Genomic DNA, 27,887 nt, shown 5'->3' with positions numbered 1-27,887 from the left:
CTTGAATGGAAATATCAAAATATGTCCGAAGCTTAACGCGTTTGTTTCCAAGATTAGCAATTACACAAAGAGCAAAAGCAGCTGAACTTAGTTTTTGAAAAGCTCAGTAATATACTTCTTACAGTTCAAGATTTCATCAATATGTACACTCAAAAATTTGGAGCATTCTGCCATACTTACTGACTCTTATTCATGAGCTACATCAGTTGTTGATACGACTCTATTTGTTGTATGGAACTGAATAAGTGTGTTTTCCAAAATTTAGGGAGAGACCATTTTCTGAGATCCATTTAATAATTCTATGGAAAAAAATATTTACAATCTCTTCTGTTGCATTCTCTGTAATGGAATTCATTGTAACACTAGGATTGTCTGCAAAAAGGACCAATTCTGCTTGTTGAATGTGAAGTGGAAGGTCATTTACATATGCGAGGAATAGAAGTTGACTCAAAATTGAACCATGTGGGACTCCCTTTGCGATTTCTCCCCAGTCACTAAAATTTTCTACCCTTCAAACATTGTTTGAATTATTCAGCACAACTTTTTGCATTCTGTCGGTTAAGTTTTGTACAGACTGGCTGTGTGTAAAGCCGTCAGTTTGAGTTTTTCTAAGAGAGTAATGTTACATACACAGTCAAACTTCCTGGAAAGATAAAGAAAAAAAAAAAACCGTATTCTGGTATTTTATGATTTGAGACTTGTACTATTTGACGAGTGAGTTTACAAACAGCATTCTCAGTCACGCAAACCTTCTTGTTTCGAAACTGCGTTACACTAAGTAAGTTGTTTCTACTTAAGTGTGAGACTACTCTTGAGTACATTACTTTTTTGAATATTTTAGAAAACGATGTCAGTAAGAAAATGGGGTGATAATTGTTTATCTTTCTTGTCACCTTTCTTTTGAAGAGATTTAACAACTCCATATTTCAACTTGTCTGCAAAAATTCCACGCGCAAGTGATGCATTACATATATCATAGGACATTGCTTATTAAGTTGGAACAACTTTTCAGAACTTGATTTGAAATTCCATTAACACTACATGAGCTTTTGTTTTTTAGAATTTTTATTATTCTATTAATTTTGGTGATAGGTCTTGCTGCTAATTGTAGTTGCTTAAAGTTTTGTGGAATGACGTTTTTAATATATCCTCGTGCTTCTTCAACTGAACCATTTAATCCTCTTTTTGCTGCTACATTTAGACACTAGAAAACTGAGTTGGAAAATTCGCTATTGAAATTATATTGATACATCCAAATAATGATTTTAGTTCATTTTTCCTGTCTGTATCTTTCAAGAAATCTAAATTGAAATCTCTATAAACTACTATCTGTTTCTTCTGGTCTAACTGGTAGCTTAATAATGTATCTAGATTTCTCATAAATAGCTAAAAGTTTCGTAGAGGGGATCAGTAGACCATTACAGTTATCAGAGAAGTATTTCATAGTAAAAACTCACATGTGCACACTTCTAGGTTCTGATCAAGACAGAAGCTATTTGTTTCAATATTTTTGACTTTGTGTCTAACTTTTACAAATGTTGTAACTCCTCCTCCTTCCATGTTAATGAGAATGATGCTGGTCTGTAATTCCTATTATTTAACTTCTCTATCCTTGTAGTTACATGGTGTTCAGAGAGGCACAGAATATCGATTGCTTCAGAATTTTCCACATCTTACAGGCATGCAAGATGCTCATCTGTCTTGTTTTTCTACTCCCTAATGTTGTTGTGATGAAATAAATTAATTTTATTTTTCTGGAAACTATTACATATACTATGGTCCTGTTCTGGTATGAGAGTTATTGTTACAGACTGATCATTGATTGATAGTTTGCTAAGGAAAATAAATGTGCATATTAGTGAAACTGAAAACCCATGGTGTTTCATTCATTATTGTTGACTGTAGTGTCGAAAGTCCAAATGATTTCTCAGGTTGAGACTATGAACTTATGGTGATACTGAGGAAGAACAGGCTACAACCAAGTTGTTGTTGAAGCTTCCTGGCAGATTAAAACTGTGTGCCCGACCGAGACTCGAACTCGGGACCTTTGCCTTTCGCGGGCAAGTGCTCTACCATCTGAGCTACCGAAGCACGACTCACGCCCGGTACTCACAGATGCTGGCAGAAGTAAAGCTGTGAGTACCGGGCGTGAGTCATGCTTCAGTAGCTCAGATGGTAGAGCACTTGCCCGTGAAAGGCAAAGGTCCCGAGTTCGAGTCTCGGTCGGGCGCACAGTTTTAATCTGCCAGGAAGTTTCATATCAGCGCACACTCCGCTGCAGAGTGAAAATCTCATTCTGGAAGTTGTTGTTGTTGTTGTTGTTGTTGTTGTCTTCAGTCCTGAGACTGGTTTGATGCAGCTCTCCATGCTACTCTATCCTGTGCAAGCTTCTTCATCTCCCAGTACCTACTGCAACCTACATCCTTCTGAATCTGTTTAGTGTATTCATCTCTTGGTCCCCCTCTACGATTTTTACCCTCCACGCTGCCCACCTATACTAAATTGGTGATCCCTTGATGCCTCAGAACATGTCCTACCAACTGGTCCCTTCTTCTAGTCAAGTTGTGCCACAAACTCCTCTTCTCCCCAATCCTATTCAGTACCTCCTCATTAGTTATATGATCTACCCATCTAATCTTCAGCATTCTTCTGTAGCACCACATTTCGAAAGCTTATATTCTCTTCTTGTCCAAACTAGTTATCGTCCATGTTTCACTTCCATACATGGCTACGCTCCATACAAATACTTTCGGAAATGACTTCCTGACACTTAAATCTATACTCGACGTTAACAAATTTCTCTTCTTTAGAAACGCTTTCCTTGCCATTGCCAGTCTACATTTTATATCCTCTCTACTTCGACCATCAACAGTTATTTTGCTCCCCAAATAGCAAAACTCCTTTACTACTTTAAGTGTCTCATTTCCTAATCTAATTCCCTCAGCATCACCCGACTTAATTAGACTACATTCCATTATCCTCGTTTTGCTTTTGTTGATGTTCATCTTATACCCTCCTTTCATGACACTGTCCATTCCATTCAACTGCTCTTCCAACTCCTTTGCTGTCTCTGACAGGTTTACAATGTCATCGACGAACCTCAAAGTTTTTATTTCTTCTCCATGGATTTTAATACCTACTCCGAATTTTTCTTTTGTTTCCTTCACTGCTTGCTCAATATACAGATTGAATAGCATCGGGGATAGGCTACAACCCTGTCACACTCCCTTCCCAACCACTGCTTCTCTTCCATGCCCTTCGACTCTTATAACTGCCATCTGGTTTCTGTACAAATTGTGAATAGCCCTTCGCTCCCTGTATTTTACCCCTTCCACCTTCAGAATTTGAAAGAGAGTATTCCAGTCAACATTGTAAAAAGCCTTCTCTAAGTCTACAAATGCTAGAAATGTAGGTTTGCCTTTCCTTAATCTAGCTTCTAAGATTAGTCGTAGGGTCAGTATTGCCTCACGTGTTCCAATATTTCTACGGAATCCAAACTGATCTTCCCTGAGGTCAGCTTCTACCAGTTTTTCCATTCGTCTGTAGAGAATACGCATTAGTATTTTGCATCCGTGACTTATTAAACTGATAGTTCGGTAATTTTCACATCTGTCAGCACCTGCTTTCTTTGGGATTGGAATTATCATATTCTTCTTGAAGTCTGAGGGTATTTCGCCTGTCTCATACATCTTGCTCACCAGATGGTAGAGTTTTTTCAGGACTGGCTCTCCCAAGGCTGTCAGTAGTTCTAATGGAATGTTGTCTACTCCCGGGGCCTTGTTTCGACTCAGGTCTTTCAGTGCTCTGTGAAACTCTTCACGCAGTATCGTATCTCCCATTTCATCTTCATCTACATCCTCTTCCATTTCCATAATATTGTCTTCAAGTAGATTGCCCTTGTATAGACCCTCTATATACTCCCTCCACATTTCTGCTTTCCCTTCTTTGCTTAGAACTGGGTTTCCTTCTGAGCTCTTGATATTCATACAAGTGTTTCTCTTTTCTCCAAAGGTCTCTTTAATTTTCCTGTAGGCAGTATCTATCTTACCCCTAGTGAGATAAGCCTCTACATCCTTACATTTGTCCTCTAGCCATCCCTGCTTAGCCATTTTGCACTTCCTGTCGATCTCATTTTTGAGACGTTTGTATTCCGTTTTGCCTGCTTCATTTACTGCATTTTTATATTTTCTCCTTTCATCAATTAAATTCAATATTTCTTCTGTTACCCAACGATTTCTACTAGCCCTTGTCTTTTTACCTACTAGGTCCTCTGCTGCCTTCACTACTTCATCTCTCAAAGCTACCCACTCTTCTTCTACTATATTTCTTTCCACCATTCCTGTCAATTGTTCCCTTATGCTCTCCCTGAAACTCTGTACAACCTCAGGTTTAGTCAGTTTATCCAGGTCCCATCTCCTTAAATGCCCACCTTTTTGCAGTTTCTTCAGTTTTAGTCTACAGTTCATAACCAATAGATTGTGATCAGAGTCCACATTTGCTCCTGGAAATGTCTTACAATTTAAAACCTGGTTCCTAAATCTGTCTTACCATTGTATAATCTATCTGAAATCTGTCAGTATCTCCAGGCTTCTTCCATGTATACAACCTTCTTTTATGATTCTTGAACCAAGTGTTAGCTATGATTAAGTTCTGCTCTGTGCAAAATTCTATCAGGCGGCTTCCTCTTTCATTTCTTAGCCCCAATCCATATTCACCTACTATGTTTCCTTCTCTCCCTTTTCCTACTACCGAATTCCAGTCACCCATGACTATTAAATTTTCGTCTCCCTTCTACCTGAATAATTTCTTTTATTTCGTCATACATCTCGTCAATTTCTTCGTCATCTGCAGAGCTAGTTGGCATATAAACTTGTACTACTGTAGTAGGCGTGGGCTTCATGTCTATCTTGGCCACAATAATGCGTTCACTATGCTGTTTGTAGTAGCTTATTCGCACTCCTATTTTTTTATTCATTATTAAACTGACTCCTGCATTACTCCTATTTGCTTTTGTATTTATAACCCTGTATTCGCCTGACCAAAAGTCTTATTCCTGCTGCCAGCGAACTTCACTAATTCCTACTATATCTAACTTTAACCTATCGATTTCCCTTTTTAAATTTTCTAACCTACCTGCTCGATTAAGGGATCTGATATTCCACGCTCCTATCCGTAGAACGCCAGTTTTCTTTCTCCTGATAACAACGTCCTCCTGAGTCATCCCCGCCTGGAGATCCGAATGGGGGACTATTTTACCTCCGGAATATTTTACCCAAGAGGACGCCATCATTATTTAACCATACAGTAAAGCTGCATGCCCTCGGGAAAAATTACGGCCATAGTTTCCCCTTGCTTTCAGCCGTTCGCAGTACCAGCACAGCAGGGCCGTTTTGGTTAGTGTTACAAGGCCAGATCAGTCAATCATCCAGACCGTTTCCCCTGAAACTACTGAAAAGTCTGCTGCCCTTCTTCAGGAACCACACGTTTGTCTGGCCCCTCAACAGATACCCCTCCGTTGTGGTTGCACCTACTGTACGGCTATCTGTATCGTGGAAGCATGCAAGCCTCCCCACCAACGGCAAGGTCCATGGTTCTTGGGGGGAGGGGGGGGGGGTTACAACCAAGTAAGTCCACTATAATGTTATGTTTTCATTCATGTTTTGAGGTAGTGCCACTGAAAGTATTATTAAGAAAAACTGGTTGTAAATCTGTGACAATCAGAACAACAGAGACTGTTAGCTACTCATGATGTTCACTGAATAATTGCTTGTGAAGCTAAGAAAAGTGATTCATGTCTGCTGAGTGAGTTTTTCAATTTGCAGTTATGGTATGCTCAAGAAACAGATTTGCCATGCAAACATTCTTGCTGCAGCTACTGTCGTTGAGACTTGGCAACATCACAGTGTGTGTTTGACAACTCTTCGATCACTGGCTTTCTTCCTTGGGGGGCACAGTATTATCAAGCTAAAATCACTTTGTTTGCTTATCATTATATATTCTAAATGATTCTCACTTAAAATGTGACCGTGAGGTAATAAATGTTTTTGAATCCAGATGGATCTTTCCGTGTATTAGCTACAACTGCTTTTGTATTTTACATTAGGTAAATTATTTGCCTTAGTCATCATTGTGGGAATGGGGAAGTGCTGGATGCAGCAGTGGCTCACTAGCTCAGTGGTAATGGGTATGCTGTGTGAAGTGCAGGCTGCATTAACTGTTGGTTCCAGTTGTGTTGGACACCTAGCGCGCACACACACACACACACACACACACACACACACACACACACACACACACACACACACGCACCTGTATTGAGGTCAAAAGTGTGTAATTTGTTTACTAATTTGTATAGTTTTGGGCAGGCTCTTTATTAATGATAGTTTTGTTTGATTAAGATAGACTTATGTCCTAAACTTGTCATAATCAGTTGTAATTCATTTGTAAAGTGCCTATTTGTAGAGTTTTTCCCATTATCTTGTATAGAACATAGTAGGTAAACATAAGAGCTAAATGTCTCTCTCTCTCTCTCTCTCTCTCTCTCTCTCTCTCTCTCTCTCTCTCTCTGTCTGTCTACCTCTCTCTGTAAGTGTTTATTCCATCATATAGGGTCCACTGTGTTTGTGATTTGGAAAATTTAAATTATTTTAACTTTGTGTTTGGACTCTCTTCCTGTCACCAGTTACCGTAACGGAGCCCGTCTGGTTAGCCATGTGGTCTAACGCACTGCTTTCCGGGCAGGAAGGTGTACCGATCCCCGGGACAAATCCGCCCGGCGGATTAGTGTCGAGGTCCGGTGTGCCAGCCAGTCTGTGGATGGTTTTTAATGTGGTCTTCCATCTGCCTCAGTGAATGCTGGCTAGTTCCCCTTATCTCGCCTCAGTTACACTATGTTGGCGATTGCTGTGCAAACAATGTCTCCATGTATGCGTACTCCATAATTACTATACCACGCAAACATTTGGGGTTACACTCGTCTGCTGTGAGAGGTTCCTGGTGGAGTCCACTGGGGGCTGAACTGCACAATAACCCTTGGCTTGTTGTGGGGCGGCGGTGGAGTGAGTGGACTGCTGTAGTCTGTTGTGGGGTTGTGAACCACTGAGGGCTACAGCAAGGACAAAGCCTCTCCATCATTTCTGGGTCCCCAGTTTCATACAATACAATACAGTACAGTACAATACCCTAATGGAGGGATCACATTTGCGCCATCTGTGAATGAATACCTAAATTTGTTCTTTGTATGATCGTATTTTAACTGTTTATGTATCATATCTTCTGAGGTAGAAGTTCATGACCAGCCCAGCATTTTCCTAAGTGAGTCTGGGACACTAATTAAAAACCACTGCCACACTAGTTGGTGTACCAGACAAATGGCTGTTAATTTGCTTCACAGATTTGATACAGGTTTGGCTCATCTCCCTGTCCTGCAAGCTAATGTACTGTGGTTTAAGCTGTACCAGCAGGTCACATGATATAAACTGATCATTAACAATATATTCTGTCACATCATATTAAGTAGTTTGACCAAGGTTTGATATTTGAATTCTGCAACCTGCATGCCAATGAGCCCACCAAAACACAATGAACTACCTTCCTTTTTACGTCATATTTCTTTTATCCTCCTTTTTCTTAAGGGAAATTTTAACTTTGATGTCAGTTTATGTTCTTAAATATTCCTCGCGTAATCTGTTGCATTTGTGGCTGTCACACCTCTGTTGTCACAGCATGGTCTTCACTTGGTTTATTGAAGATATTTCACATGGAAACACACACTACAGTAGCAAATAATTTTATGCTTTCCAAACGGAGTACAGTAACATGCACTGTAGATCATAGGTGCAAGTGCGATGCATCACAATTACCTGAGTGGATCCCCCACTGCTGTCAGGCGGCTGGTGACCAGCATCCACTGCATTGAGGTCAAGCTTTTCAGCAGAAAGTGTTCGGAGTTGTACATATAGCCATGGAGTCATTCACAAAAAGTTTTTGAAACCTTTTACTGTTACTGGTAGGTCAGAAAGTTGTGAAAAAAAGTAAATTTGTGGTTTCATTCGACCGATACTTTAAGCTCACAGATGAAATGCTGTTTAAAATATCAAGGAGGATAAGCTCAAACTTGTGATGTTGTATTTGCACTGCACGGTGTTTATCACTAGACCGAAGCAGAGACAGCACCAGAACTGCTCAAGTGGAAGACAAAATTTTCTTCAGAAATGCCAATACTGTACAGTGTTGCCAGTGCCTGCAAATGGCGAGACATATAATTATGAGGGGCAGCTTAGTTTATTGCTGCTTAAAGTGAATGACTAGGACTTATACTGTGTGCTGGCAAGCCAGTGGCCAGGTTTTATGTCAAAGAGTGTACATTTTATTCAAAAGAGCTATCAAGCGCTACCACCCTTTGTATATTTGTTGTTTTTAATATCTTGGTGTTATTGACAGTGATTAAAGTATTTACTCCAATCTAATTGGTGAATTAAAATTGCTAAATGTAGAATAGTGTATGTAATTGTGGACTGGATACTTGTGGTATGTATTTTCAGTTGTTATTGTCGTTAATATTTTTCAGCTGTTAGTTTCACTGTCTTGCATGAAATATTAATAAAGAAAAGCATTTGTAACAACAATATTGAGTCCAATAAGGTTATCATTGTTAGAGAAGAAAGACAAACATGTTTTTGTATTTTTTTGTTACAGACCTTCCTTCAAGTACTTCACATGGCATACTGCTATGTTTGGTCTAATTGGAACTATGGTTATGATGTTCGTGATAGATACTATTTATGCATCATGCAGCATTATCTTGTGTTTGCTGCTAGTTACAGCACTACATTTGTTTTCCCCATCTCGTGGTTCTAGATGGGGATCTATAACACAAGCTCTTATATTCCATCAGGTTTGTGAACACCAAACATACTTTCTGTATTATCCCAATGTACGTAAGCATAGAGTGAAACGAATGACATGATTGTCCCTATCACAGATAAGTATAGTTCTAACCATGTTAGAGACTTATGTCTTAAAATCCGTAGTTCTCGTTACATATTTATTTCTCTTCTAAATGAAACTCTTACAATCTCGTAACACCAGAGGATGATAGTGAAATTAATTTTTTTTTTTTTGCCTGCACTTAAGATTCGAAGACTACGTGAAATACTGACATTACAGAGGTGAGAGAAGAGAAAAAAGAATAATAGTGTAGATAGGAGAGTGCTGGAACACATATCTAGAACAAAGCTCTATTAAACATTTAAGATTTGGAAATATTCTGCACATATACAGCAGAAAAAAGAAAAGCATTCTACTTGTGTGGAGGAGTTGCTGTGGACTTACGCTGCAGAATTTGACAATCAATTATAAAGTTGTTGATATAAGACCAAGTCTGGTGCCAGATTTACGTAAGTGAACTTGTAGATGACCAGCAACTGACTATCATTTTGGTATAGTTTTATAATAGAATGACGTGCGAGAAGCATTTTAAACTTAAGAACCATATTAAGAAATAACCATGTAAGTAATAAGAGACAAATGAAAGTATGAAGGTTGTTACAATGGAACAGCATTGTTTGCTGTTCAAGAAAAAGTAATTAATACTATATCACTGCTTTCAGCTCTGTTCAGATGTTCTAGACAGCTGTTCGAAAGTAATGGGCAGAACGAATAAAGTGGTAAAGACTGACTGAAGTCACAAGTTGACTTTGTTCATTAAAATTGCACAAATGCTACTATTGCTGCACGTGTAAAAGTAGGTGGTACTAAACTGCTTAAAAATGTGCTCATTTGCAATACTTGGTTTGTATTGGAATAACATGTGTGTACAAATAATGTCTAAAGAAGTCATGAAGCTATAATAAGTGTAGGTTGTGGTCAGCTCTTACAAGACCAATAATTCTGTCTTTCATGTGCTGGATTTAGACACTCATGTTTAGTTGTCAGATGTGTCATTGATGTGACCACACATAAGTAAATATTCATGGATAACACAACCAAATAATAGACTCTGTAACTGAAACACATTCATGCAGGTGGATTTCCATACAAGGAAATCTAACACATTGCAATGTTCCTTTCCTTTGTAAGGTTGAAGAAGAGATCTCACATACCATCATCTATGTGGTGTGTGTGTGTGTGTGTGTGTGTGTGTGTGTGTGTGTGTGTGTTGGTTGGATGTCAATGTAACATAGTTACACACACACACACACACACACACACACACACACACACACACACACACACACTCACTTACTTTCACTCACTTTTTTGTTGTACGTATAATTTTTACTTATGTTATAAGATCTTAAATTTATTAGTTACCTTTGTTTTGTCATATTTGTGCATGATTGCAACAATATTAACCTTGTAGTACTCTTTTGCTGCTTAGAAAACCCAATAGATTTGACCACTAGGTATCATTTTACACAAGTCTGCTGCCAAAACTTCTCACACAGTTGGGCTAAACACAATATAGTCCTTTCAGATGCTCACTCCGCATTAGCTGCCCATGAAAGTAATTGTCACAGCAATTTTGTTTCATATCATCTTCGTGGCCACTCAGTGTTCTCGAATTGCAATTCCACTTCTGTTTTTGTACTACAACCATAATTTTCAAAACCCACTAAACCACTAAGATACTATTGTCACTGTTCCGTGCCTTGAGGGTGCACAAGAAACTCGCAAAATAGTTCTATGCAGATCATTTTTCATCTCCTTCCAAAATACATACCAACATGATGGCAAGAAATAGTTGCCAATCCAGCTTTTCAGCCAGTGTGTGTTTAGGAAGAAGCCAACCCAGTAATTCCCCCCAGTTCAAAGTATGAGCATTGGAATCATACCTGAACCCAACAATTACAAACTTTGGGAATCTCCAGCTTATAAGTTAATTGTTGCCAATAAAGGGAGCATCTCATTTAGAGAGACTCCAGTCACATATTCTAGAAATGTAGCAGATGCCCCCCCCCCCCCCCCCCCCCCCCCCCGTCCCACCTCCCTCCCATCGTTTCAGTGATGCAAAAATTCCATGCACATGAAACTTCCTAGCAGATTAAAACTGTGTGCCAGACCGAGACTCAAACTTGGGACCTTTGCCTTTCGCAGGAAAGCACTCTACCACTGAGCTACCCAAGCATGACTCTCACCCTGTCCTCACAGCCCTACATCTGCCACTACCTCTCAGTGGTAGAGCACTTGCCCACGAAAGGCAAAGGTCCCGAGTTCGAGTCTTGGTCTGGCACACAGTTTTAATCTGCTAGGAAGTTTAATGTCATTGCACACTCTGCTGCAGAGTGAAAATCTCATTCTGATTTCACACAAGGTATGGTGGTCTGTCACGTTGTCTCCAAGAGGGGGCGGCAGCTTCTGTACCCTATAGCGAGGGGGTGACTGTGGATTGTATTGCTGCTCATCAATTATTATTGTCAAGCATCATACTGCTAAGTGATTTGCCACACTATGACCCATATGTCCACTTTTGTAAGCTGTGGTACTCAGTGGCAACCCCTGTTACCAAAACATTGCTGCTTTTAGCAATGGTGGCAGTTTTCCTTGAATTAGGGACTCATGGTACGCCAATGACAGAGATACAGTGTCCCATGTGTCAAGAACCCACTGTCTGGTCATGTTAAAATGCACTAATGTCACAAATTTTGCTCAGCCTCTGTGTAAACGTTATGGTTGGTTGGTTGTTTCGGGGAAGGAGACCAGACAGCGTGGTCATCGGTCTCATCGGATTAGGGAAGGATGGGGAAGGAAGACGGCCGTGCCCTTTCAGAGGAACCATCCCGGCATTTGCCTGGAGTGATTTAGGGAAATCACGGAAAACCTAAATCAGGATGGCCGGACGCGGGATTGAACCGTCGTCCTCCCGAATGCGAGTCCAGTGTCTAACCACTGCGCCACCTCGCTCGGTGTAAACGTTATGCCAATGGGGCAAGTACTTAGCATTGATTGTTGAGTTAGAAGCCTCCATATTGAGAACTCCCTATTTTTAGACAGAAGCTGGAACTACATGAATACAAAAGCAGGATTACAGTGTATCAGAGGTTGAATGGTAACTCATTGAGGGTATCCTGGTTGATGCCTCCTTTTATTATGTTAAACAACTTGCTGCATTTTGTAATTTTACTTAACTGTTCATTAGCAAGTTAGAAACAAGTGAAGTCACAGAGATTCGAACAGTGTGTGACAGACACATTGTTAAATTTTTTTATTCCAGTCTTTTATCACAATGTCAATTCTTTTGACGATGACCGGTTTCAGTCAGTAATGACCATCCTCAGATCTACAATATAAAAATATGCACACTTAGTGAGCAGTGTGTCTTTCAACACAATACAGCATTACATATCACAATATACTATCATACAACCAGGCAAATGTACAGATAATATACAGTAAAAGATGCCTTTTCTACATGATGTCCTAAAGTAATAAGGCCGTAATGGCATTGTCAAAACATACAAATATACTCAGCAGAGCATCGTCACATAGATCTAAAGTAAGGTGTAGAATAGGCCACTTCGTCCACACAGTCACTTTTGCAACTGGCTACTGAAGTAGAGTAGCTACCAGAAATATGTTTTCCTACATTCTACATAGATGTCGCTACTGTGGGCTTAGATGTAGTCATCATTTATGTAAGAAAAATAATCTGATAAAAACACATTAGGTCAAATACACGTAGCAGACTTTTAAATATTGATAACTATTATAGAAACCAATTGTGATACAGTAAAAGATGAATACAATTACCCATATAAAATTATTAAAAGGAAATATATAAAGATAATAGGCCTGATACTTTTATGGTGAATTTACAGTTGAAAATTAATATATGTGATACATTGCCTATAGCCACCTATAAATTACCAATGAAACATAAAATGTCTGTATGACATCTGAAGACAGACAGATTAATGATCAGCACCCTCTGTTGGGTCGGTCGCCAGGAAGTTATTTAGGCGTGCAACGATCATAAGAACTTAACCACTAGAGGGCTTTACATACATCATGATATGTCTCCCACAGAAAATATTTAAACAACATATTAACAGTGAATAAATAAAATTACCTGGTCTGGTCATACAATCCATGAATAGGTAGGACATAATCAGTTACACGATTAGAGCGACTAATGTATGGAAGTAAGGCAAATGCCTGCTGTTCTCAACATAAACCATTAAGCAAGGCTAGGTATAAATATGTGAGGCATTATTTGGTTGTTGTAGTACGTTATCAAACAAAGCAAAGTAGGTGTTGGGCACAAAATCGCTTTGTCCATTGAGTACCCTAGTGGGCTCATACTTTTTGGCCTTGTAAATCTCCAACTCCTCAAACAAGTAAAAAGTGCGACCTTTCTCTGCCCTGTATAGAATACGTATACAACTCTCAATATTGCTTACAGTGTGGCCGGTTTCTGCCAGATGCATTCCCAATGCAGTTTTGTTATGCGCCTGCAAATGCTCCTTGAATCTTATTTTAAAAGAACAGCCAGTCCGGCCGATACAAAATTTGTCGCAACTACTACAAACGATCTTGTAAACCCCAGATCTATCCAATTTATCAGAATCATTACTCAAACTATGTTTTACACTGAGTTTCAGAGTATTGTTAACTTAAAAATCACATCTAACCTTAGATTTACTCATACACTTTTCTATTTGTTGGGACATTTTTCCATAAAATTTCATTGGAATAGTTTTCAGGTTTTCTTTATTATTTCTTTTTTCTTGATGATTGTGGGTCTGCCTATTTACTTTCTGTTTTTTTTATCCTATTGTGCGGGCACATAACATCATTTGCTGAGAAACCGTTGGCTACTGCAATTTGCTGTAATATACTAAAATCTTGGCGTATTTCATTGTCGGCTAATGGTAATCGAAAAAGTTGGTGGACCATAGAGGTGAAAAAGGCCCTTTTATATTGCGGCGGATGGCATGAACTGCCTCCAATAATAGTATCTGTACATGTAAGCTTTCTGAAAATTGAAAATTTATGTCTACTAACAACCTTCTTAATGGTGAGGTCTAAATAGTTAATGGAGCTTGCTTCTTCTATTTCTGTACTAAACACTATTTTTTGCTGCATGCTGCCTATGGCTTGAGCAAATGCGGTAACTTCATTCTCGTCCCCCTCTAACAGTAACAAGATGTCATCGACATAATGTTTATAATATATAGTCTTGTCTGTCAGTTGTGGAAACATAACAAAGAACTTACATTCTAAGTCATTCATGAAAATGTCTGCTAATGTACCAGCCAAACTGTTACCCATCCAAATACCATCTTTTTGTTGATATATTTTGCCATTGAAGATAAAATAGTTATAAGTTAATGCATATTCTAAAAGTTCTATTAATTCTGTGTATTCTGCAGTATTAATCTTGTTATGATATAGTAGATTACGTTTAATGATCTGAATTGTTTCCTTTATTGGGACACTACTGTAGATGTTTTTTACATCTAGGAAAGCTAGTGTCACAGTATTTGGAATATATATAAATAACTGTTTTTCACCTCAAAATTGGTAGAGAAAGTGTACACTGCTTTAAGTTTGTTGTTACGAAACTTATTTAGCTTAGAACATGGTGATGACAAATTATTAACAATTGGACGGACTGGGTTTCCCTTCCTATGTACGTTAACATGCGATCTCAGTTGGGGGAGCTTAGGATTCATCATTTTTAGCGATTTCTTTTCGTAATTGTTAAGCAGACATTGGGAGCTCTCTATGTTTTTCCATAGATCTATCTGGAACTTCTGCATTGGGGCTCTGTGAACTTCTATTATCTCATTTTCAAAGAAGAATTCCTCCGTTTTCTTAATATAGTCCTCTTCATATATAAGGACTGCAGTATCACCCTTGTCTGCGTGAATAACCATTGCCTTCTCTTTTTCTGACTTTGTATTAAGATTTTTTAGGATACGATTCTCATGATTGATGGCATTAGAAGAGTTACACTGGCTGGATACAGCTTTATTAACTTCAACGGCTGTGTCCACAACTTCTAGTTTCATTATCTTAGCTGCTTCACATGCCATTTTAGTTTCGACTACGACTCTTGTAATGGTTCAGTTATTAGGATTTGGAGTGATATTATATTGTAAACCTTTATTCAACAGAGTATTTTCATCCCCATTCAATTTGATATTTGTCAAGTTAGCTACTCTATCATAAAAGCGATGTTGTCCAACACCCTCCCTACTTTATAAAACATTAGCCTTCTGATGCTTTAGCAGTACACCTAACTTTTTGTTATGCCTCTTTTCTATTCTTTCAACATTAATCCTTACTCTGTTAGAAATTTCTTGCCAAACAAATTGAAACTGAGTACTAGACAGTTCATTACTTAATTGCAAATGTAAATCGAAAGCTTCTGTACTTAGCAACTCTTTATGTTTATACGATTCACGTAATTGGGCCCTAATCCACTTCCTCTCACTTTTGGCTTTAATTAACAAGGGGAGGGCTGACCGTTGTTTAATGTTCTCTTTCGCATATATCGGTGTGACACCTGCTGCAAGACACTGCTTATTGAATATAAGATTCATTACCACAGTACTGATTTTCTCCTTCAGTTTACAGAGCCTTTTGACTCTGTCACGAGCCAGACATGGCACTAGTTTCACCAGTTGTGACATAGTCGTGTATATGAACAGTGATCTAATGCTGTCAAATGTTTTTTATTCCAGTCTTTGATCACAATATCAATTCTTTTGACAATGACCGGTTTCAGTCAGTAATGGCCATCCTCAGATTTACAATATAAAAATATATACACCTGGTGAGCAGTGTGTCTTTCAACACAATACAGCTTTACGTATTGCAATATACTATCATAAACCAGCGAAATGTTGGAGGAGTTGGAGATTTACAAGGCCAAAAAGCATGAGCCTACTAGGGTACTCAATGGACAAAGTGATTTTGCTTTGTTTGATAACGTACTACGATAACCAAATAATGCCTCGCATATTTATACCTAGCCTTGCTTGATGATTGTTGAGAACAGTAGGCATTTGCCTTACTTCCACACATTCGTCGCTCTAATCGTGTAACTGATTATGTCCTACCTATTCATGGATTGTATGACCAGACCAAATAATTTTATTTATTCACTGTTAATATGTTGTTTAAACATTTTCTGTGGGAGACGCATCACGATGTATGTAAAGCCCTCTAGTGGTTAAGTTCTTACAATCGGTGCGCACCTACATAATGTCCTGGCGACCGACCCAACAGAGGGTGCTGATCATTAATCTGTCTTTTATTCAGCTGTCATATATACTTTTTATCTTTCATAGGTAATTTATAGGTTGCTACAGGCAATGTATTACATATGTCAATTTTTGACTGTAAATTCACCATAAAAGTATCAGGCCTATTATCTTTATATATTTCCTTTTTAATAATTTTATATGTGTAACTATATTCATCTTTTACTGTATCACAATTGGTTTCTATAATAGTTATCAATATTTGTTGTCACAGTGCCACGACATTCAAAAGTGCCGCTACGTTAGTACGTGAACACGGCGATAGAGGCGCTCCGCAGCTCGGCCGAGCGCGGGAGCGCCACCTGGTTATGAACGGCGCCGGCCGCATGTCACGGCCCGGCAGTCGAATGACAGATACGGAGTTAGTAACATGTAACCCGCTAGTGTTTCTACTTTTGTATCTCCACGCACTTTATTAGTGATTAAAGGTTATAACACTTTTTGGCGACGAGGTCGGATATTTTTTTTCCTGCGTTGTGGACTTGTGTGTTCGTGTCGGGGCAGACATGGAACAGCTTATGCAAGCGCTTATTGAACAACAAACACAGCTGACGGCTGCTATTCAGGCGTTGTCGACGTCGCTTACTCATCGTCTGTCTTCCTCTTCTCCACCTCCGTTCCCTCCTTATGACGAGGCCGCTGAAGACTGGGAGGATTATGAGAAGCGTTTGCGGCAACACTTCTTGGCTTTCGGCGATGTCGACGCTCCTATGTGTAAGTCGTTATTTCTATCTTGGATTTCCCCACGGATCTATCAGCTGCTATCTCAGTTAGCCCCTCTGCGGGAACCTGCCTCTCTGTCCTTCCAAGAAATGTGTGACTTATTGTCTAACTATTACCGAAAAAACACCCATGTCGTTGCCGCCGCGTGGCTTTTTACCGGTGTCGTAAACAGCCCCATCAGTCTTACCGGGCTTGGGTGGCGGAACTACACGGTCTGAGTCGGAAATGTCAGTTTGTCACGGACACTCATGAGTCTTACGCTGATTCAATGGTTCGGGACGCTATTTTACGGCTTGCTCCTGATAAAGAAGTTCATCAACGTGCCTTACAATTGCCAAACCCGTCGTTGTCGGAAGTTCTCAGCATCGCTCAATCGTTTGAAGTGTCTCACGCTGCTGGTGCGCAAATAGACGTGTGTTGTGATGTAGGCGCTGTACAAACCACTTTCGACACGGACAATTTGCCTGTTTCACAGGGAAACGACGATGTGGCGGCGGTGCACTCGCGTCAACAACGTCGCGTTGGGCCGCCACGCTCGCCGCGAAAACAGCAACCACAGAAGCAGGTTCGTTCCGCCCTTCCTTCTTGTCCACGTTGTTTCGTACAGCATGACAGAGCCGCGTGTCCCAAACGTTGGGCCACGTGTAATTCCTGTAGGAAAAAAGGCCACATTGCTTCTGTGTGTCAGTCCCCTAAAGTTCCTGTCGACGAGGACGAGGCATCGGACATGGATGTTAACTGTGTGCTTTCTCAAACGAATAAGTTGTTTGTTACTGTTCGTGTTCTGGATAAAGACATTCGCATGCAAGTGGACACTGGCTCTGCAGTAACTCTCATTAATTCTCGCACGTATTTGGAGTTGGGCTCCCCTCCCTTGTCTCTCGTTACACGAAATCTACGAACTTATAATAAGCAGAAAATTCCTATCGTTGGCCAGTTTGATGCGTCCACTGCCTACAAGTCTGTTGTTAGGCCCCTCACGTTTTATGTGGTGGATCATGCGGGCACTGAAAACCTGTTCGGTTATGATGCTTTCCAGTTGTTCGGGTTTTCCATTGATGATGATGTGCACCTCATATCTGAGGACGTTCCGTATCCACAGCTGGATGGCTTGTGTTCTGAATTCTCGTCCGTGTTCTCTGCTGGTCTGGGTCGTGCCAAGGATTTTGAAGCCCACATTACTCTTAAACCTACGGCTCGCCCTAAGTTTTTCCGGGCACGCCCTATTCCGATGGCGTTGCGTGCGCCTGTCAAAGCTGAGATAGACAGGTTAACGGCTTCGGGGATTCTCCTTCCTGTTACCTCCAGCGAATGGGCATCGCCCATCGTGGTGGTTTCTAAACCAAACGGGAGTCTGCGATTGTGTGGTGATTTTAAAGCCACTGTCAACGCTCAAAGCCTCATTGACACTTATCCTCTTCCCCGTCCTGAGGAGTTATTTACCAAGCTCGCTGGGGGCCAGTTCTTTTCCAAACTTGACTTATCGGAGGCGTACCATCAGTTGCCGTTGGATGCATCTTCCAAGGAATTTCTCGTCATCAACACTCCTTGTGGGTTGTTTCAGTACCAGCGGTTACCATTTGGCGTCGCTAGCGCGCCGGCCATTTTTCAGCGGTTTTTGGAACAGCTCACGGCTTCCGTTCCCGGCTGCATCAACTACCTGGATGACATTGTTGTCACGGGGGCCTCCACTGAGGAGCACCTTCGCAATTTGCGTTCACTGTTTCGGGTTCTGCATTCAGCAGGGTTGAAGTGCAATCTGGACAAGTCTCAGTTCTTCCAACCCTCCATTGTGTATCTTGGTTTCCACTTGTCCCGTGAGGGTATACGCCCTCTACGACAGCACGTTGCGGCCATTACCGCTCTACCCCGGCCGTCTACGGTCAAAGAACTTCAGGCGTTTCTAGGCAAGGTTGCTTATTATCACAAATTCATTCCCTCCGCGGCGGCGGTGGCTCATCCTCTGCATCAGCTGTTACGCAAAAACGTTCCTTTCTGTTGGTCCGCCGAGTGTGAGCAGGCTTTGTCCGCCTGAAGGCTCATTTGCAGTCGGCGCCTTGTCTTGCCACATTCCGTCCGGGTCAGCACTTGGTTCTGGCGACTGACGCGTCACAGTATGGCCTAGGGGGCTGTTCTCGCCCATCTGTATGAGGATGGGTCGGAACGACCCATCGCCTACGCTTCCAAGACCCTCAACGATGCCCAACAGCGTTACTCTCAAATAGAAAAGGAGGCGCTCGCTATCATTTATGCTCTGAAAAAGTTCAGCGTTTTTTTGTATGGTTCTAAGTTTCACCTCATCACCGACCACAAGCCGCTGGTCTCTCTGTTTAGCCCCTCGGCGTCGCTTCCGGATAAGGCAGCTCACCGCCTGCAACGTTGGGCCTTATACTTGTCTCGTTTTCACTATGAGATTCACTATCGCCCCACGGCCCAGCACGCCAACGCTGATGCGTTGTCGCGTTTGCCGATGGGCCCCGACACGGTTTTCGATCGCGATGAACTCCTCTGTTTCCACATTGATGAGGAAGAACGTCATGCGGTCGAGGGTTTTCCACTTACAGGTTCGCAGGTCGCGTCGGCTACTGCGCGGGATCCGGTCCTGCGTCAGGTGATCGGTTTTGTTCAGCGGGGTTGGCCGGACAGGACCAAGGGCCGGGCGTCGGATCCCCTTCGCAACTACCATGCCTTGCGCCTTCGTCTGTCTGTTCGTGGAGGTGTTGTTCTTCTGGCCACGGATGGCGCATCTCCACGGGTTGTGGTGCCCGCCTCTCTTCGCAAAGCTGTTCTCAAACTATTGCATGAGGGCCATTGGGGGATTTCTCAGACTAAGTCCCTGGCCCGCAGGCACGTTTATTGGCCCGGTATCGATTCGGACATCGCCCACATGGTCGCTGCGTGTGATCAGTGTGTTCAACAACTGGCTGCGCCTCGTACTCTGCCCTCTCCGTGGCCTGATCCGGCGCAGCCGTGGGAACGGGTGCACGCTGACTTTGCTGGCCCCTTCCTCGGCACTTATTGGCTACTGTTGATTGACGCCTTCTCGAAGTTTCCGTTTGTTGTTCGCTGTCCGTCGCCCACCACTGCGGCGACGACGCTGGCTTTGTCAAAAATCTTTGCGCTAGAAGGTCTTCCATCCACGATTGTCACGGACAATGGCCCTCAGTTCTCTTCGCAGGCCTTCCGTGATTTTTGTACTGGACAAGGGATTCATCATGTTACAGCACCGCCCTTCCATCCGCAATCGAATGGGGAGGTCGAGCGCCTTGTCCGCACTTTCAAAAGCCAAATGAAAAAATTCCTTAATGATTTTTCCACAGATGACGCTCTGTTGCAATTTTTGAGTTCTTATCGCTTCACGCCTCTGGGTGATCGCAGCCCTGCTGAACTCTTGCATGGCCGCCAACCGCGCACCCTACTGCATCTGCTTCAACCTGTCAGGCCTTGTGCTGTGTCCCCTAGTGCGGGAAAATACCCGGTGGGCACCGACGTGTGGGCACGGGGGTATGGATCTCGCCCTAAATGGATTCCAGGGGTGGTCCAGGCTCTTCGCGGCCGCCGGCTTTGTGAAATACGTACGGACGACGGCATGGTTGTTCGCCATTACGACCAGATGCGCCCACGAGTGGTGGCCACGCCGGTACCACCGCCCCTTTTTTCGTCTCCACCAGCCCGAGAAGCCAGTCCTGTCGCTGCTGCCGATCTTCCGGGCGTGTTACTGCCGCCGCCGTCGCTACCGCTTCCGAGTACGCCGGAACCGGCCCCAGTCGCGACGCCGCCTTCTCCGGGACCCATCTCGCTGGAGCACACCCCCAGATCCACGACACCTATGGATGCTGCTCCGGAGTTTTCACCCATCATCTCGTCCAGGAGGCACGCGCCAGCTTCCGTCCTGGACATTTTCGACCATACTCTCGTGTTTCTCCGCGGGATCTCGGGACCTCCCAAGAGGCCATGGATGTCTCCGCACTGTCCGTGTCTCCACGAAAGTGAGCGTTTTTTTTCAAGGGGGGAAAAGTGTTGTGACAGTGCCACGACATTCAAAAGTGCCGCTACGTTAGTACGCGAACACGGCGATAGAGGCGCTCCGCAGCTCGGCCGAGCGCGGGAGCGCCACCTGGTTATGAACGGCGCCGGCCGCATATCACGGCCCGGCAGTCGAATGACAGATACGGAGTTAGTAACATGTAACCCGCTAGTGTTTCTACTTTTGTATCTCTACGCACTTTATTAGTGATTAAAGGTTATAACAATATTAAAAGTCTGCTACATGTATTTGACCTGATGTGTTTTTATCAGATTATGTTTCTTACGTAAATGATGACTACATCTAAGCCCACAGTAGCGACATCTTTGTAGAATGTAGGAAAACATATTTCTGGTAGCTACTGCACTTCAGTAGCCAGTTGCAAAAATGACTATGTGGACTAAGTGGCCTATTCTACACCTTATTTTAGATCTATGTGACGATGCTGTGCCGAGTATATTTATATGATTTAACAATGCTATTAAGGCCTTATCACTTTAGGACATGTGTAGAAAAGGTACCTTTTACCATATTTTATCTGTACGTTTCCCTGGTTGTATGATAGTATATTGTGATACATAATGCTGTATTGTGTTGAAAGACACACTGCTCACTAGGTGTGTATATTTTTATATTGTAAATCTGATACTGACTGAATCCGGTCATCGTCAAAAGAATTGATGTTGTGATCAAAGACTGGAACAAAAAACATTTGACAGTATTGGATCACTGCGTCGCAGCTGATGAGACACATTGTTGTAAATACAATATGAAAACTATGAATTCCAGCAAATCTATGTTGAAACATCTTATTTTACACTACAGATCACTTTGAAATTAGTGTTCAGAAGGAAAGTTACGTTGCATCAGTAATATGTTGCATTAGTAATATGTGTTTCACCATCCATCATATTCTGAAGAATAAGTTCTGTGATCTGTTTTACATTGTTGCTACCACATATTACAATGAATGAAAGTAGCGGTTATGAATATCTGAAAGTCTCTTGTTATTTAGTATGATTACTCTAGAATCTTTATTGTGTAACAGTGAAAGTACATAAACAGAATTGAAGTTGTCTGTGAACTGCTATTATAACTTACCTTGTTTTTCTAGAAGCACTTAATGCCATATTAAATTGTTGATTTACTGTTCATAAGAAGGTAAATGCATGCCATGCCAAGTAAAATGGTGAGGTGTTCAAACTAACCATTAGGTATATGACTCTTTTATTTTCTTATTTATAGTTGTGTATATGCATGTTCTTTTTGTGGTTTACACATCCATTGTGCTTTCATCCTTAAATGTAAAAATACTATTTTATGGTATGGAATAAATATTATTTATGTCTCTCTAGTATAATTGAAGTTGCTGTCTTTTGACGTGCTCATTCACAGTTTATGGTTACGGCAGCGTGGTAATAGTTTGAGCCAATACATTTGGAAGGAATATTTAAGGAATGTAAAAGAAAATATTTTTAGAAATATCTTTTGTAGTTTTTTGTAAAGCACATTTTTATATTAATGAAATGTATAATTTTATTTAAACTTTCAGTATGTAAAAAGTGTACCATTTAGTTTATCTGTTTAGTGTAAAGCTGATAGGTAACATCCAACAGACCTTCATAAATGGCAGAATTTCCAACATTTGTTATAGGTGCGCAAATATTTGTTGTTGCTGGATTCGAGAAAGGACCATGTAAAATTCTGGCGACCACAGATGTTACTTTTAGTAAGTAATCCAAGAACATCTTGTCCATTGATTCACTTTGTGAATGATTTGAAGAAAAGTGGCCTGTATGTTTTGGGCCATGTTAAAATTGGAGATTTCCGTGACCATGATCGTGATGTCACTGCTTATGAATACACACATTGGCTGGAATTAGTTGACCATTTGAAGGTAAGTTACTAATGTGAATATTTGATTTACTACATTTATTCATATGTTAAGTATAATGAAAGTTTATTAGGGTATTGTTTTCAGTAAGCAAACTCTGTCACCACCTGAGTAGATTTCTTCTTCTTCTTCTTCTTCTTCTTCTTCTTCTTCTTGCGTTACGGCCTTTGTAGGACCATAGGTAGCCCCTTTGTGGACTGCGTTTTCCTCTTCTCCCAGAACCTCTTCATTCTTTCTCTTCTTCTCTCTCGCTCTTCTTCCGAGGTCTTCAGTGTCCTTTTCTCCTGTCGGCTCCATTGGTGACACTCTAATCTTTTCCTGTATTCTTCTCTGTCGTTGATCTCCGGCATATTGGTCGGCGTATATTTGTCCCTCCAATTTTCCTTTCCTTCGACCTTGATCCCCAATTCCAACCAGTCCTTCCGAAGTTCAACAACCCACTTGGTTCCTGTCTTTCCCCTTGTCCTCTCTGTTGTTTCCTACACTCTTTTCATCATTCTGTCCATACTCATCCTAATTACATGTCCAGCAAACCTTGCCCTTTTAAGTCTGATTTTCCCGGATAGTGTTCTCATGTTCTGGTACAGTTCTTCCCTAGGTCTTCGCAACCATCTCCCTCCACCTCTTTTGGGACCTAGTATTTTTCTCTCTTTTTTCTGTCTAGTTGTTTTGCCCCGTTTCTTCCTAGTGTTATCATCTCGGCAGCATATAATACTGCATTCCTCACCGTTGCCTTGTAGTGGCTTATCTTTGCCTCTGTGTATATATTCTTTTTATTGTATCTCTCTTGCCATACAGAAGGCTGACCTCATTTCTTTATCCTCTCTGTTATTCCCTCCTTGATCCTTTTCCTTCCTGTTATAAATTCTCCCAGGTATTTAAATTTGTTCACTATTTGCACAGTGCCTTCCGGTATTTCCCAGTCTGCAGTGGTATTTAATGTCGTCTTGTTATAGGCGATCCTCAGTCCTACCTTTATGGCTACCTTACTTAAGTTGTCGAGTTGTATCTTTGCGTTTTCTTCCATCTCACTTACTATTGCTATGTCGTCTGCAGAGGCTAGGCAGTCCACTTGAGCCATGTTGTCCTTTATGTCCCCCACATGGGTCTTTGGTATTCCCATTTCCTCGTTTATTGCTCTCCACTACCTGATCACTTCATCCTGTGCTATATTGAACAACAATGGTGACAATCCATCTCCCTGTTTAACACCAGTCTTGATCTCAAATTCTCCTGACAGTGCTCCTCTGAATCTCACCCTTGCTTTTTTGTCTGTCAGAATTTTTTTTATGAGTCCTTGGGTAGTTCCATAATGTCCTCTGTTCTTCAGGATCCTAAAAAGAGTCTGTCTGTCGCTGGAGTCATATGCTTTGTGAAGTCCACAAAGGTTATTACTCTCTTTTTGCCCTATGTTCTATCAGTTGCTTCAGGATGAATAACTGTTCTATACATCCTCTTCCCTTCCTGAATCCCGCATGGTCATCGCCATCTGTACTTTATACCTGTTCTTTTACTCTCTTGAGCAATAGTTTTGACAGCACCTTGTATCTGACCTGTAGTAGCGATATTCCTCTGTAGTTGTTTGCATCTCTCTTGTTCCCCTTCTTATGTATCGGTACTACAATTGCATTCTTCCATCCTTCTGGCAACTTATTAGTTCTCCAGATCTGCTGGATTATGTTGGTCATGTTGTCTATTGCTTTGTTGCCTCTCCACTTTATCATTTTGGCTGCAATACCATCTTCTCCAGTTGCCCTGTTATTCTTTGGATCACTTATGGCATGTGCAACTTCATCCCTGGTTGGAGGGTGTGGGTATCTCTCTTCTGTGTCAGTCCCCAGTTCCAGCTACTTTTCAGGTAGTTCACAGTTCAGCAGGTCATGAAAGTACTCTGCAAAAATCCTACAGTTCTCCTTTGCACTAACAGCCAGCTCCCCTTTCTTATCTCTTATAAACAGTTCTCTACCCTTGTATCCAATCAGACTCTTTTTGAATTTCCCAAAAAAAGTGTGTGTTGTTGTTTTTCCTGAAGTTAGTTTCAATCTCGTCCAGTTCCTGCTTCATCTTCTGTCTTCTGGTCCATCTTATTGTTCGGGCTGCTTCCTTTCTTGCTCCCAAGAAAACTTCCCATATTTCTGGGTCCTTCGTGCTGCTGCAGTCACTCCAGGGTTTCCTGTGAGTCTCTACTGCTTCCTCACATTCCTTGTTCTGCCACCAGTGCTTCTGTTTCTTTTCTTCCTTTCCCCATAGTTCAGCCTGTTTCACTATATTTCGCTTCATATCATCCCATTCATCTAATGATTCAATTCCTTCCTCGTATCTGGATCGATTGTGTCTTAATTTGTCTCGTCTACCTTTATGTTTTTGGTGCTTCTATTCGTCTGTGGCAGTCTGTCCATGTTTGGAATCCAAAGGCACTTAAATTCTGTAAGATAATGATCCAATTCCATTCTTGTATTCTTCCTGACCTTTGTGTTCATGATCTCTTTAGTGTTTGTCCAGCTGATTGCTGTGTGGTCAATGTGGAATTCCTCAAGGTGAGTGCATGGATTTGCCCATGTCTTTTTCTTACTTGGTTTGGCCCTGAAGTGTGTTGTTATCAATCTCATTCTGTGTTCTTGATAAAGTTCAATCTCACAAATTAACCAAGTTAGTAACACTTTGGTCCACCTATGGCCGTTATGCAAGCAGTTATTTGACTTGTCATTGATTGATAGAGTTGTTGGATGCCCTTCTGAGGGATATTGTGCCAATTTCTGTCCTATTGGTGCATTACATCATCAAAATCCTGGGCTGGTTGGAGGCCCCTGCCCATAATGCTCCAAACCTTCTCAATTGGGCAGAGATACGACCACCTTGCTGGCCAAGATAGGGTTTGGTAAGCATAAAGACGAGCAGTAGAAACTCTCAGCCTGTGTGTGTGGGCATTAACTTGCTGAAATGCAAGTACAGGATGGCTTGCCATGACGAATAACAAAATGAGACTTGGAATATCATTGATGTACTGCTGTGCTCTAAGGGTGCCACATATAACAACCAAAGGGCCCTGCTATGGAATGAAATTTCAACCCATACCGTAACTCCAGGTTGTTGGACTATGGGGCAGATGACAGTCTGGTTCGTATGCTACCGCAGTCTGGGGCATCTCTAGACACATCTTCATTGGTCATTGGGGCTCAGTGCAAAGCAGAACTCATCACTGAAGACAATTCTACCCTACTCAATGAGAGTCCAGGCCAAATACATCCAACACCAATGCAGATAGGCTTCTCCATGTACAGAGGTCATTGGTAATCGGTGCGAGGGGTGCCTTTTCATGATCCACTTATTAATGGTCCTTGGGGTCACTGAAGTACCAGTTGCATGTCAGATCATTGATAATGATGAATCTGGGGCTCTGAGTGCAGTCTGATGATTTGCTTAGTCGTTACATTGTTATCTCTCTAGGTCAACCATTTCCTTCTTGACACTGTGTTTGGCCGTGGTTCAACCATTCCTGCCAGTTTCGTTGAATAGTGGCATTGCTCCTATTCAAATGTCGAGTGATTAGCTGGTTACTCCAATAAGCTTCTTCAAGCCCAACTACACGTCCTCTCTGAAACGTTGACATCTGCATATGCTGTTCATGCGCCTGTCTACTGACCAGCTGAGTACATGGAATGAAATTTGCAAAGACTTTATGCCCTGATATCGACATGTCCCATTTACTGTCTGTGCCAGCTGCATGGTGGAATTGCCCTGCAGTATCACACATTCATTTTTTGTCAATACATGTATAAATATCAATTTGTGACCAGTTTGCATAACTGCTCTGTGGTGCAGTTTGATTTGAGAAATGAAGGATGATCAAGTGGAATGTGTGTGTCAGTTTTATCCCTGTTACCAGAGTGTATACTCTTACTTGTTCTGATGTACATGTAGTGGACAGTTTTGTTTACACCTCGATGTTATTCCAGTGGCTGTGAAGTATAGATGGAGTTTCGATTTTTGAAGCGCTTGATAATGACCACATGCTGAAATCACCTATGGGCCACAAGTGAATAATGAAATAGAGAGAGAGAGAGAGAGAGAGAGAGAGAGAGAGAGAGAGAGAGAGAGAGAGAAACTCATTTCAAAAATTTTTAACTACTAGGCAAAATGCTTTTAACCTTTAAAACAAATTGCAATGTTGACTTTGTTCATTTGCCAGTCTTTTCTCTTGCAAAGAAACATCACTAACTTGACCTCATATTTCAAGAAGAAAAAAAGCACAAATGCAAAATATCATCCCCAGCAATAGATCCTGCACAAAAACTTGATTCATAATTCTGATAGAATGCGGTTATGACCGCCTGAAGGTACAGATTTTAAACTTTGGGGTGCAGCATTTGTTTGTCACATGCTCCACCTCACTGCAGCTGCTTAATGCTCAGGGATGAAGTACTGAACATTACAGTGATGACCACAGTTCCTCTGTTTGTGGGATGCTGAAGACTAGGGAAGAGGAGGGGGAAGGTGGACACATATGCCCAATGTGTTTCGAACTCTTGTTTGGGAACACACTTAATTCTACATGAAAAATAGTAAGTAGTATGAGTATGTAATACATTACAAGGAAAAAATGCAACACTCTCAAGCACAAGGTCATTTTATTGACATGAGGTGACAGGTTTTTGATCATTGTAGGAATATATGATAAGAAAATCAGACCAAATGAAACACATGTCACAGTAAACGGTATCTAAACAACAACATTGATGTAGGGTATCCCCCTTGGGCAGCAATGCAGGCGTGTATCCTCACATACAAATGATCATAAAGGTGTGCAATGGCATCCTGCGATAGACTGCCCCAAACATCTTGTGCCTATTGTTGCAATTTGGCAATGGATCTTGCAGGCCCTGGAGAATGAGCAAGTTCCCACTTCATAGTGTCCCATACATGTTCAGTTGGTGAGAGATCTGGTGATCTTGCTGGCTATGGCAGTTGTTGT

At 41.5% G+C, this 27,887-nt stretch overlaps 1 protein-coding gene across 1 annotated transcript in view; it reads left to right on the top strand.

Moving 5' to 3' along the window:
- LOC126470035 (solute carrier family 12 member 9) overlaps positions 1-27,887 on the top strand; it is a 128,229-nt gene that overhangs the window by 56,018 nt on the left and 44,324 nt on the right. Inside the window, exons 8-9 of the mRNA XM_050097527.1 lie at positions 8,698-8,896; positions 22,676-22,918. Of these exons, the coding sequence (XP_049953484.1) occupies positions 8,698-8,896; positions 22,676-22,918 (442 nt within the window). The remainder of the gene's footprint in view (positions 1-8,697; positions 8,897-22,675; positions 22,919-27,887) is intronic.

Source organism: Schistocerca serialis, chromosome 3 (genome assembly GCF_023864345.2).
Source record: "Schistocerca serialis cubense isolate TAMUIC-IGC-003099 chromosome 3, iqSchSeri2.2, whole genome shotgun sequence".
Classification (NCBI taxonomy): Eukaryota; Metazoa; Arthropoda; class Insecta; order Orthoptera; family Acrididae; genus Schistocerca; species Schistocerca serialis.
Note: the sequence above shows the minus strand (reverse complement) of the source record. Positions and strands in the feature narration are given on the sequence as shown.